A 13,517-nucleotide genomic window follows, 5' to 3' on the forward strand; every position below is an offset into this window, starting at 1 on the left:
TACATAGGCTTCAATGTTTCTCCCCATCTGATGCTTGGAAACCTTATTTACAAGTTGTTGATAGGTGGCTTCAGCATTCTTGAGGCTGAAGGGCATGGCATGACTTTGTAGTAATAGGTGCCATGCTCAGTGATCAATGAGGTATTCTCCTTGTCCTTGGCATGCATCTTGATCTGATTATATCCAGAGAAGGCATCCGTGAAGCTCAGTAGCTCGCACCATGTGGTGGAGTCAATGAGGTGGTTGATCCTCAACAAAGGAAATACATCATTGGGGCAGGCTCGGTTAGGACCTGTGAAATCAATACAGATTCATCACCTTCCATTAGCCTTCTTTATCATGACCATATTGGACAACCAAGTAGGGTAGTGTACCTCTCGGATGAAGCCAGCGTCAAGTAGCTTGTCAACCTCCTCTCTGATGGCTTTTCAATGCTCAAGTACAAAGTTCCTCTTTTTCTCCTGAATTGGCCTACAGCTCTGGTCCATGCTCAGCCTATGAGTAATGACCGAAGGGTCAATTCCGGGCATGCCAGTGGCAGACCAAACAAAGATGTCGATGTTAGTTTTGAGGAAGCTTACCAATTCTAAAAGGGTGTCTGGAGGAAAGTTGGACCCGACGCACACTGTCTTTGCAGGCTCGTCCTCGTTTAGGGGAACCGAGACAAGGTCCTCTGCTGGTTGGCCTTGGTTCGTTGGCTCATCCCTGAGGTTAAGCCCCTCCAACAACAATGCTTCCTTGTTCTTGCCCTTCAGCGCTGCCACATAGCACTACTAGGCTGTTTGCTAGTCCTCGCGAACGACTCCAACACCGTGCTCAATGGGGAACTTGAGGGCGAGGTGGTAAGAGGAGATGGCTGCCTTGAGTGCGTAAATAGTCGGCTAGCCTATGATGGCATTATAGGGGGAGTTGATCTTAATGACTAGGAGCTCGGTCATCCTCGTAACCTATCGAGGCTCCATTCCTACTGTGATTGGTAGGGTGATTCTTCCCTCCAATTTGATGACGTTCCCAGAGAAGCCAATGAGTGGCACGTTGGCCAATTGTATCCGCTTTGTAGTCATCTCCATCTTCTCAAATGTATCATGGAAGAGGATGTCTTTTGATGATCCGTTGTCGATGAGGATCCTCTTTACCATGAAGTTGGCGATGGTCATCGTCACCACCAATGCATCATCATGGGGTATTGAGACCCCTTCAGGTCGTCATTTGAAAAGGAGATGACCTCGTCCTTCTTTGGCTTCTTGGGATCTGGATGGTGAGCTGCCTAGCGTAGGCCTTTCAGGCCGAGGCCAAGGCACCACCCAAGGCCATGCCCCCCACTATGATGTCAATGACGCCAGATAGGTTGTTGTGCTACTACTGCTACTTCTTTGAGGAAGAGGCGCCAATGTCGCCCCCCACGTACTTCTTCAAGTGACCACGATGGATGAGGGACTCGATCTCATTCTTCAGGTGGTAATAGTCCTCGGTGTCGTGGTTGATGCCGCGGGGGTACTTGTAGTACTTTTCTTCTTATTACTCCTCTTGGGGTTCCTCTTCATTTTCTCGGGCCACTTCATGTACTCTCCTTCCCTACTTGCATGAGGATTTGTGTTCGGGTGGAGTTGATTAGCATGTACTTGTTGTAAGTTAAGGCCGATGGATTTTTGTTGCCATCTTTGTTGTTGTTGTTGCCATGACCATCTTCATTCTTCCTCTTCTTCTCTAAGCCTTGACGACTGGGGTTGGCCTCGCCTTCTTGGCGCTCGCTGGTCAAGGCCTCCTCGGTAGCGATGTACTTCTTTGCATTTTTCAAAAATTTTGCCTTGGTTTTGGACTGTGTCTTGGCAATAGAGCACTTATGGGGCTCAGGCAGGAGGCCGTTGACTGTTGCATGCATGGAGACCGTGGGGTTGAGGTCTCGGAACTCGAACTCTTCTTTCTTGAAGCGATTGATGTAGGACCGCAAACTCTCGCCATGCTTTTGCCGAATAAACATGAGTGAGACAACACTCTTCTAACATAGTCAGCTGTTGACAAAGTGGGAGAGGAAAAGATCGGCGAATTGCTCCCATGATTTGATGGAGCAAGGTGGGAGCCCATCCCAAAGAACCATCGACAGGCTGCCCCCTTAAAAGTCGCCTAGAAAGCCCGGTACGTCAAGGCATCAAAATATCCATAATGGAGCATGAACGCTTGGAAGCTTTCTAGGTGGTCATCCGGATCAGTGGTTCCATCATACATCTCCAATGTGGGGGCTTTGAAGTGGGGTGAGAGGGGCTCCAAGGTGATGAAGTCGGTGAAAGTGTCGATTTTGTTGGATGAAGCATTCTGGTTTGCAGAAGCATCACCTCGTATCACCTTGACCTATCGATGTTCATTTTGCATAGTGTTGATCTACACCTATAGGTCGACAATCCTTTGGTCAATGGGAGACTGGGTTCATCCTAGTCCTCTTGGACGCGGAACTGGTCACCCTAGTTCCTATAGCATTTTGATTCCTTCTAGCCCATCGGTCGTTGAGGAGTTCTCGAAGATCTGATACATGAGGGAGAGGCATGGTGTCGGCCTCCAACTCTCGGGGGAGGACTATAGTTCCTAGAGCACCTACCTTCGTCCCAGGGGCTTTCCACTCGATATTGCCTATTGTGGTTCCGATGGTTATTACGGACCCTATTGGATCTCCTCCTCGTCGACTATGAAGGCGGGAGATCTTCGACGGCTTGCTAGCGCATTGGCTGCTGCTATTGGACATTGAGGGGTCGACCCTGTTGGGTCCGATGGGGCGCTGAACCAGTGGAGGTTGGGAAGAGTGTCCACTATGGTGCCCAAGCTCCCAACAGGGCGGCTACCCTATGGGCGGCCTCCTGCTAGTCGCCCCACCTCATCCAGTCTCTACGTGATGTTGTCAAGCCAGTCGAGAACCATCTAGAATTGGTCCATGGTAAAAAAGTTCTGAGCATTTTGAGTGTTGTCCTGGTTATAAACCATTACATTGGAAGCTTAGTAGTTTATTTTTAAAGTAAGTGTTCAGTTGAGAGAAGTCTTCGCAGTCATTCCCACAGACGGTGCCAATTGTTGCTACCAAGGATGGGTGAAGGGCAATAATGCAATTATGCTTCTAAGATGAGGGCTTGCTATGTGTCCGAGGGCTAATAGAGCCCAGGGCCTATAAGTTTGACCTATAGAGGGAGAAGCACGTTAGAGGCCTCGGGTATTATCTCAAGGGCGGAGACTCCGACGGTCAAGTTAGTAAATGTGTACTAAGGGGTCAGACGATAACTAAGTAGAATAGCTTAAACGAGGTCACAAGGAAGCCAAAGAGCTTAAAGCAGTAAATGCCAAGGGAGTGATGCCACTTATTTATACTTGAACTTGATTGGAATTAGTTATGAACAGATGGCCAGGATGCGATCTGGCTTGTGCCATGTGTCTTTATCCTGGACCTGCCATGTGTACCAACATCACTAATATAACGTAGGATTGGAATTATTTGGTAGAATAAGATTTGCTGCTAAATTCCAGAGACCACGATATAGTTGATGAAGAACGTATGAGTCCAACTACATCAAATTCATTTCAAATTTGAAGCCCACGCTTCCAGGGATGCTGGCCAATCGCTAGAACCATAAGAGTATTTATTCGGTATTCGTGGATGGGTCGTGGTCCAGTAACCAGTCCAGCAACCGCTTTTTAGTGATAGCTGGTGGTAGTGGTAGGCATGGTTTTCAAAATCGGGCCGGACCAAATGGTCAAACTGGAAAAATTGGGTGATTGGTTCTGTTTTACCTCAGAATCATTATTTTACCAAAAACCGTTGATTTAGTAAGCAAATCATTGACCCAAGAGTTCAAACTGTCCAGCGGTTTATCCATTTTTTTTGTCAGAATGGGTCGTCCGTTCAATTCGAATGGTTAGACTGTTTGACCTAGAAATCGGACCCTGACCGGTTTGTTGTCCGGTTCAATTTTAAAAAACCTTGCTTGTAGGTACGCATAAAGGAGCACTCAGCACTGCACTGGAGCAATTACATATTAACATAACTAACCTTTGCTCGCTCGATCAGAACTCAGAAGTCAGAAAGGAGCTTCCAGTAGAAGGACAAAGAGCTGTAGAGGACTAGAGGAGAGGTGGTATGGACTATGGGCTATGGGTCGTCATCCAAGTGGCAGCAGGAAAGTACCCCTGAATCTAACAACAAGAAGGAAATCACCATAATTGGACCACAGAATGGGCAATTCCAAGATCCAAACCACAAAGGGATACTAAGTCCAAATTAGAGGCCGGAAGCCCAGACAGCCAGACGGCCAGACCCATTCTCTCTTATATTGTTGGTGTTATGGTGTTAATGGAATATGGATCAATCAATAACGAGAATACAGGATAGGATAGGAACCGGATGAAGACCCTGAAGACTAGCGCCTGGGTTGGGACTTGGGAGAACAGTGGAAGAAAACACCCATTCCAATTCCCAACCCAAGGGCCAAGGGGAAGGGGACAGCAGCAGATCCTGAGGAGGCGCAAAAAACATAACCGACTCTTTTTGTCTCCTTCAGCCACATAGGCATATCCCACAAGTTCTCAACTTCGATGCGTGGTGGTTGTTGCAGAGCTGAGACCATGACGACCATCACGTGTTTTGTTCTTCAGTTAAGCAGGTGAGGCCAGGCCATCATCGCTATTATTCACTCCATCACTCGTTCAGGTTCAGTACTCCCGTCCATCCAACACTATCACAAGCACCTGATGCAGATGCAGATGCAGCAGCGCCTCTTGCCTCCTCCTGGGGTCCACTGCTCCTCGAGGTTTCAATTTCATATTCACTTCTGCAATTTGATGTTACTTGTTAACTAACCAAGGCAATAACGCAGCAAGGACCAGGGACGACAGTGTGGTTGTGGGCTTCTTGGCCCTTCCAGTTCTCCTCTGTAAGACTGTAATCTCTCCTCATCTGGTCTGAATCAATGACAGTTTTTGCTTCTCTGACTTTAGTAACTTTGATATTGCCGTATGACCTTTTCTTTTTCTAATCCTGCTTTCTTCTCTACACCGGTAGCAATAGATTAGAATCCAAAGGCCAATATTGATAAAAATCAGTGGAAGAAGAAGCATTGTAACTCCAGTCTTCATACAAGGAATCTAATCCTATCTTATCAGTCGCTTGAATTGTGTGGTGTGGCCGTGTGGGTCCATTCATCATCTGTCATTGAAAAAACAGATGAATAAAACTGAACCAGTCATTCGTTCCAGTTGACGATTCAGTGGGCACTGCTGCCCCCCCTCCTCCGTCTCTGCCACTGACCGGAGGCGGAAACAAACTCTCATTATTAGCCTCCAAAATTGCGGAAGAAGACGTTAACGGCCATTATTTTTGCAATTCATAAATGCTGCAATATTGTACTACGACTTCATTGAAATGACTCCTTCACTTTCACTGTCCTACTCCTACCCACGTTGTATTCACATCCTCCTCTTATCCCCACCTTTCGATCCCCTCTCGAAAGCAATGGCCACCACTGCCCTCATGCTATACCCTGCTACTTCTTCCTCGTATGCGCACCGGAAACTGTTTCATTCTTCTCATATCCACTGCTGTGAGGACACTGTCGGACGTCCCCGAAAGCCCCAACTCGCTTCCCTTAATGGGCTGGCCGGTTTCCCAGAGAAGAATGCTCTTCTCACCCCAACATCCGCACTGCCGCCTCGCCCTCGGCGTATCATTTTGGTCCGCCATGGCCAGAGCGAAGGGAACGTCGATGAGAGTGCCTATACTCGGGTTCCGGATCCCAAGATTGGACTTACCAAGAAGGGAATGCAGGAAGCGGAGGATTGCGGCATTAGAATCAGGGAGATGATCGAGAAAGATGGCGCCCCCGACTGGAAGGTCTACTTTTACGTCTCGCCTTACAAGAGAACTCTTGAGACGTTACAGGGTCTCGGCAAGGCGTTTGAGCCATCCAGGATCGCCGGAGTCAGGGAGGAACCTCGTTTGCGCGAACAGGATTTTGGTATGTAACATGAATTCTCCTACAATTACTGAAATCTCTAACTATACAGACTATGTTTGGAGATTGCAAATTGCAACAAGGAACACATAAACAAGAAAAAGAAACGAAACCCCTTTTCGTCTTAATATATTAATTTTATTGGATTTCTTGCAGAACCCCTTTTTTTTTGGGTAAATGAAGACCCACTTAAGTTTAGGATCAGTCTCACACCTTCAATTGGGAGCCCCACTAAATAACTCATGACCTGTGCTAACCTAGTTGCTCTTCCAGTTGAAATTCTTTCATGGTTCACTTGTCACAGGAATCTTATTCCATGCTCACAAAAAAAGAATTATTCAAGTTGTTAGGCTAACAATTTGGAAATCTTTCATTGTGCTTCTCTTTCTAAAATCTTAACTATGTGATGAATTGGTTCCCCATTGAGCAAGTTCATGCAAAGTCTTCCTGAATCCAACAACATGTTGCTTAGAATTAGCTTCTACTTACGTTTTAAGTTTTCTGCTCTACGAAGGGAATTTTCAGGACAGAGAGAAAATGAGGGTTGAAAAAGCTATTCGCGTTCTGTATGGCCGCTTCTTTTATCGCTTTCCTAATGGGGAATCTGCTGCTGATGTTTATGACCGAATAACAGGTAAAGTCAACGAGTTGTGATGCATGGCCCAATTAGCTAGCTAGATAAAGGATCACAAATGATGGTGCAAAGTACATGTTGTTGTGGAATAATATTTTAACATCTCTGTGTCTCCAGCTAAGGTGCAGAATTTCAAATTTATGGAACGTTTGTGCTGCAGGATTCAGGGAGACCCTTAGAGCAGATATTGACATTGGACGATTTCAACCACCTGGTCAACGGAACCCAAATATGAACTTGGTCATAGTTTCACATGGCCTAACATTGCGAGTTTTCTTGATGAGATGGTACAAATGGACGGTGGAGCAATTTGAAGGCCTCAATAACTTCAGTAATGGAGGCATGATTGTGATGCAAACAGGATATGGTGGAAGGTGATTGTTCCATTTTTCTCCTTTGCCATTCATATGTAGATTTAGCAATTTCCTTAAGTTCACTTAAAAATTTTGCAGAAATAAGTTAATAGGGTAACTGGTTTACACTTCTATCTTGCTTGAAAAATGTGCAGTATGAAAGGAAAGGGAACTTATCTAATTTAAACACAGAAATCTGATTCTGCAACTTCTAGGAGTGGACAAAATCATTTATGTTACTATACATATTAAGGAACTTGAACCAACTCTACAATCTTTATTTTCTTCTTTACCTTTTGTAGTTCTTTACTGGTAATATTACATGCAGATGACCATATCATTTCTTTGTACACCTTGCATTCTTGTGGATTCATCATTATTTGCTATATATGAGTATAAAATAGATTTAGCAAATTGCCATGCTTTCATCATTTGATATTGTTTACTGACCACCACATGTCCCTAGGCATGAGACATATCAAGTTTATTAATTAACTTTGAATGACCAGATACTTGTGGTTCAAAATCTAAATATGAAAATCTGTAAAATTGGATCTTTATGCTTTCTAGAATCAGAACAGATTAAAAAAAGGAAAACAGAGGGCACAATAAAATTCTATAGCAATTACAGAGATCCGATGCAACTAGAAACTTGCAAGGCACTGCTTGAGCTAATACTGAAATGGATGGAAACAACAATATGGTTTGCTTCTATAAATTTACCTTCACTTGGCTATTTTTACTCCTTCAATTATAGTTCAACAGCCTTATATATTGGGTGTATTCATTAAGTTTCTATTGATATGTTGGAAAGATATAACTTCACAGAATTAGAACACCCACTGGATCAAAAAACCCAATCATCAATGAACACTGAACTGGAAATTGTCCCTGAAGAGCTGAAGGTAAGTTAAAATTCTCCTTGTAGCCAATCAGTGGTTCGTGGAATTCCAAGGTCGTACAAACAATCCCAAAACGATACCATCCTAGAAGATATTGTAGTAACACATATGGATGGAAGCCCATCTAGAGGTGTTTGGACGAGTTGAATGTCTTTGACCATGCCTTCAGATGTATTATTTATCCATTGATCATAAGATACTGTATTCAAAGAATAAGTTATTGATTTGGGTAACACTAACCTTGCACATTCACGTGAACTAGAAGGCATAGAAACAACAAATGAACTGAAACAACCTTACAAATATATTTCATATATGAAAGACATGAAGTCCATATCAATATTATCATACTTGATGAAAGCTAAGTCCTATAAAGTCAAGATAGTGACCAGGGAGGCATACAGGTAAGCTGGACATTTTATGGTTCGGTGTATCTAATTCAATGATCAAATAGTCAAGTACCAAGAGTAGTTGATAGGTAGAATTGCCAGTACTAGGTGAGGACATAATCAGTACAGTAATGCAGTATGCATTTCTCTCTCTCATAAGGGATAGTATATCCTATAGTTGATGGCACAGTGAAATGGCTTAAGTTGGCTAAGTAGGAATTCAGAATCTTCTCATAAAAATGACTTTTGTACCCAAAATTAACCCTTACATAGGGATTACCAATTTATACCTGGACGCAGCACTATGAACTACATTATGCAATGCATAATGAAACATATCAACATCATTAACTGCAGTTACCACAGGTACAGCATTAATGTTGGTAAGCCAGGTATATGGTTCTACACTTCTACTAGATAGTGACCTAAATGAGTAAAAAGTCAAAACCCTAGTAATATTCCTCCATGAAGGATGTAATTCTCATAACAGAATTCCATGTGAGATCATGCAGAGTGAAAAGATCCATTGCCTAGGCTTGCAATTAAACATTCAACGCTATTTGGGACTATAACCACATCAAAACTACAAGTATTGGAATTTGAGAAATTATTATTAAGTTTAACCTATGAGAATTGAAACATCAAAACACTGTTAAAATAGAAATTAAGTAAAAAGGATTTTGATCCATTCAATTCAAAGAGCTTGAGTGATGAAAGTGTGAATACAGTCAAATGCATGGAATAAGTTTGGCATCAAGAATCATGTTTTCCTATCCTGCCCAATCTAGGATAGCACAAATTACACATACATCATCTTTTCTAAAATTACTGATGCATAACATGGGTAATTGGGAATCAGTCCGTGATGCATAGCTTTCATTTGATTTGATGTCTTGACGCTGTAGCTTACTATATAGTTGGTAACCTTTTCCAGTACCTTGGTTTGATAATTCATTACAAGGGAGAGACCAAGGAGGATGCCAACCATAAAATTAGAGCAAGATGGGTAAAATGGAGGGGTGCGTCTGGAGTCCTATGTCATAGGCAAATATGCAAATACTATTTAGATTAAAAGTAAAATTCTATGAAACAGTTGATATGTTTGGGATAAGGCTTAGATAATGACGAGTAACTGAAAAGAATGGTCACTAGACTTGAGAATGGATTTTAATAATTTTACATTTATTCTTATATCTTCCTACAAGATTTAGGATAGTTAAGTGTATGATAACTGATAACCCATCGATATCCATCATGTCAACAGGTACAGCTTACTAGTACATCACACACCTGAAGAACTGAGGGAGTTTGGTTTGACAGATGAAATGCTAACTGATCAGGAGTGGTACGATGTCATGACCTTCCCTAGAACATCATACTAACAGTAAAAGAGCATAACTGACTTCACCTCTCCTCTATATGCTGATTGTCCTGTTGATCTTGATCCAGGCAAAAATTTGCAAGACCAGGTGAACTGAATTATGACATTTTGACGACTGGACAATCATTTTTTACACACTTTGATACTGGAAACAATAAAACTTGAAGGCAGAAGATCATGTCCTTGTCAGCAGTGTATTCCTAGCATAAAAGCTTCAAGATGAAACTCGTCACCACATTAACTTGATACATGCAACAATTGCTGATGCAGTTTCCAGGAAAATGACCCCATAATAAAACTCATGAATTTGAAGGCAGAAAGTTATGCAAGATATTGCAGATGAGTGCACAGAAGAAAAACAGATGGATCTGAGAGAAGGATCATTTGCTATTACTATCCCCTTGGAATCCTGCCAATGTTTTTTAATATTTTTTCATTGTTATGTATATGGGTTAAATGAAAGTTTTGACAGTCCATTTTTGTTACCATAGATTCTCAATTCAATTAGATTAAAAAAAGATTCCATTTGTAGGCTTCCAACTTGAAAGGGGGGGAATTTTGTGGTATTGAATTTCTTGAAAACCTTAAACAGGAATCTGAAGAATGCCCTATCATATTGTAGTTTTTTCTTTTAATTTCATATGAGAATTTGTGGTCCAATTACGCCTAACAAAAGAAATCTCTCCTATGTTTTACTGGAAGGAAGTGAAACAAATGACAGATTTTGACAGTCCAATTTCTCTACCATGACTTCTATTAATAGGCCTCTTCCTTCCATGGAGAGAATGTCCCTTTCATTTTTTTGCAAGTATTATACTTGAATACCTTACAATATATGTCTGATGAAACACTCTTTCATTTTGTAAACCGAGTTTCTTCTCAAATAAGAATTGTTAGTCCTTTTTTCATTTCTGTAAATTTTCTAGAATATGCAGTTCACCCCTTCCAATATCTCAGCAGCGAAAAACTCTTATTTGATAAGACTCTTCCAAGGTCTACCTACACATTAACTTTTAGCAGGATGTCTGTTATTTGATTAGCCTCCTAAAGAGCACTGAAAGTAGTACACTCCAAGTATTTAGAGTTCTAGAGGAGAAACTTGAGCAGGGATCATCCAGGAGTGACACTCCTTAGACTTTTTTTTTTTTTTTTTATAGATACTCATCAACTCAACCCGGTAACTTATCCATACTAAAACCAATTTTCTTGGGTTTGGTTTGCTGTTTGTAAATTTCAACCTACAAAACCACGATTTTTTTACCTTTTAATAGTTTTTTTTTTTATTCTTCACCAAACAACATTTGATCCTTAAAATATAATGGATTGTAGTTGAAATCACAAAACTAATCTCTTTATATACGGGTAAAAAATTTAAGACCTTCATATGGACTTATTTGGGCTTGTCCTTGGGGGCTTTTTTGGGTGAAGAGGGTCATTGTCTAGAATTAGGAATGTCAAGGTGTTTAACATTACATTAGCTACCTGAAGTAATGCATTTTCAAAAAAAAAAAAAAAAACCTGAAGTAATGCAATTGGGAGAGAAATAAATAAATTAAAAGTTTTACATGCTCGAATAGTTTTATATGTTATGTTTGATTTTATTTCTACTTTTTCACTCGGAATATGTTATGTTTTTTTATCTGCTATGTTTATGTGCTATAATTTGAACCAATAAGCATTATAAAACATTTAGTTTATTTTTTAAATTAAAGTTTGCATTTTTTTTCTGGACTAATAAAATTTTTATTCTAATTCTTAATGGTTTTTTAATTTTTAATTGTTTTAAAAAAAATTACTGCTAGAGTTCTCTAGGAGTCGATATTTTCATGAGTTTGGAATCGCACCAACCACAACAGTGAAGAAATTATTAACTCATAAAAGGATAATATCAGAAAATTGAGTTTATGGGTAATGTAAGGCTTGTTTAACATATATTTCGAAGTTCAACTCATATGTGACCACAATAATATTGCTCTTGACCAATTTCAAAGTATTTCAGTGTCCAACATTAACAACCTATCAACTATATCCTTGAAAATGAGGGTAACATAACTTCCAACTAAAGAAACCTAGCACTATCCTAACTAGATCCTTGTGATCCTCCAAACTCTTACAGATTGGGAAAAAAAAAACACTACAGGGTTAAACCAGAGAGGCTCGGTGGGAATTTTGTATAAATCTTGTGGCTAAGGAGAATTCAACAACTAAGCCAATATTTCAGGTTGGACCTGTATAGTCATGGGCTTTGGGCTCCATCCAAGAAACTTTGGGGCTTTGATCACTTCCAAAGCCTTCAACGGACATGTTGGGCCGAAGGATGTCTTATATGGAGATGATAGAAGAAGGATTGCGCATTTGCCCCTGCATCAAGTATGCATCAGCTAGTGACTTAAATATTAGGACATAGTTAAATAAGTCTTTTCACTCACAGAATTCATGGAAGCTAGTATGGAAATCACAAAATATTCTTTGTTAGCCAGGGATTATTATAGGGGAAAATTTGTTAAAAACAATGGTAGGTCAATTAGGAATTGCATCATCAAACATGGCAGAGTTTTAGGCCGCAATGAAGGCCCACGAATTAGCATCCGTAGAGGAATTAAAAAGTACTGAAACTGATTCTGATGCAGTAATTTAGCTGAAGAAAATGGATTGAAGATCTAAGTATTCACATACGTGGAGAAAAGCACACCAGGCAGTATATGAAGCACACGGTGGGAACGGGCATTTATCAAAAACAGGTTGATCCAAGATAAGGATTTAGCAAGGTCAAGATCTATATGAGCAAACCAATGACCGAAGGATGCATACTAATTAAGAAAACTCCAACGTTTGGGATAAACAGAGTGATGGTCTTGGCTTGGCTTCCAATGCAAGTTGGACCTAATGTCAGGTAGTGTTGGTGAAACAAGATGGAGAGACAAGTATGGTTATAATGATTCAGCATCCAACATGAGTTTCAGTACATCTCGGAAATATTCATCAAATGATGAATTGATTTTGAAAAGGATACTCAACTTGGGAAGTTGCCCTGATACGTATTATTGGGGCTCATCAACAATTGTGACAGGAATTTTTAGTCTTCACAGAATTAATTCAAATGTCAATAACTGTTAGATTTTAATCTCATTAGAGATTAAATCCAATGGGGTTTGATTGATCAATTACATGAGAAAAGAAAAAGAAAAAAAAAAACTTGCACACGTCTTGGAAAATAGTTTTTTTCTCTTGTTAAAGTGGTGTTTGATAAATCTGAAAATTCAGATGTGAAAAGTTAAAAAGATATTAGTGTCTTAAATCTGAAAAGAGGCATAAATACTTTTCTACTTTTTAGAAGATCTGAATCCATAAGTTTGTTTGTGTTGGATCAACCCTTTACCATCTAAAATTTACTGATTTTACTATTTTACCCCTAAAACATACTATTTGGAAATGTTGAATTCAATTTGCATTATCTCATAAAAAATAATTTCCAACCTCAAAATAATATTGAAACAATACAAATAATAAATAATAAATTACTAATTACTAATTAATAAATGAAACAATTAAATTTTAAAAAATAATTAATAACTATAAAAGTATTAAAATAATTAATAATTTACACAAATAAAAATTAAAATAATTTTTAAAAATTAATGAATTAATTAAAAATTACTAGTTAATAAAAATAATTAATAATTAATAAATAACACAAGTAAATTTAATAAAAAATTAAAATAATTAATAATTAATAAAAATATTATTATTATTCACTGAATCACTATTGGTGCATATTGTAGCGGTGGTGGTAGTGGTGGCAAGACAATGGGGGGAGAGAGAGAGAGAGCGAGAGAGAGAGAGGGACAGGGGGAGAGAGCAAGAGAGAGAA

At 40.0% G+C, this 13,517-nt stretch overlaps 1 protein-coding gene across 1 annotated transcript; it reads left to right on the forward strand.

Moving 5' to 3' along the window:
- The first annotated feature begins 4,462 nt into the window (after nucleotides 1-4,462).
- On the forward strand, nucleotides 4,463-10,310 carry LOC148879857 (phosphoglycerate mutase-like protein AT74). Its single transcript, XM_088961574.1, has 6 exons — nucleotides 4,463-4,910; nucleotides 5,039-5,990; nucleotides 6,502-6,621; nucleotides 6,782-6,995; nucleotides 9,530-9,610; nucleotides 9,715-10,310. The coding sequence occupies exons 2-6, from the start codon at nucleotides 5,399-5,401 to the stop codon at nucleotides 9,809-9,811; spliced, it is 1,104 nt and encodes a 367-aa protein (XP_088817700.1). The 5' UTR covers nucleotides 4,463-4,910; nucleotides 5,039-5,398; the 3' UTR covers nucleotides 9,812-10,310.
- The last annotated feature ends 3,207 nt before the right edge of the window (nucleotides 10,311-13,517 follow it).

This window comes from Nelumbo lutea, chromosome 1, assembly GCF_056320005.1.
Source record: "Nelumbo lutea isolate HS-2025 chromosome 1, American lotus-T2T, whole genome shotgun sequence".
NCBI lineage: Eukaryota > Viridiplantae > Streptophyta > Magnoliopsida > Proteales > Nelumbonaceae > Nelumbo > Nelumbo lutea.

Bases quoted from the DNA above. Each gene is read 5' to 3' on its own strand.
- LOC148879857 (XM_088961574.1), top strand. From the start codon at position 5,399: ATGACTCCTTCACTTTCACTGTCCTACTCCTACCCACGTTGTATTCAC. The intron at 5,991-6,501 runs GTATGTAACATG...TGCTCTACGAAG, and splicing joins TTTGCGCGAACAGGATTTTG to GGAATTTTCAGGACAGAGAG. The intron at 9,611-9,714 runs GTACGATGTCAT...ATCTTGATCCAG, and splicing joins ATGCTAACTGATCAGGAGTG to GCAAAAATTTGCAAGACCAG.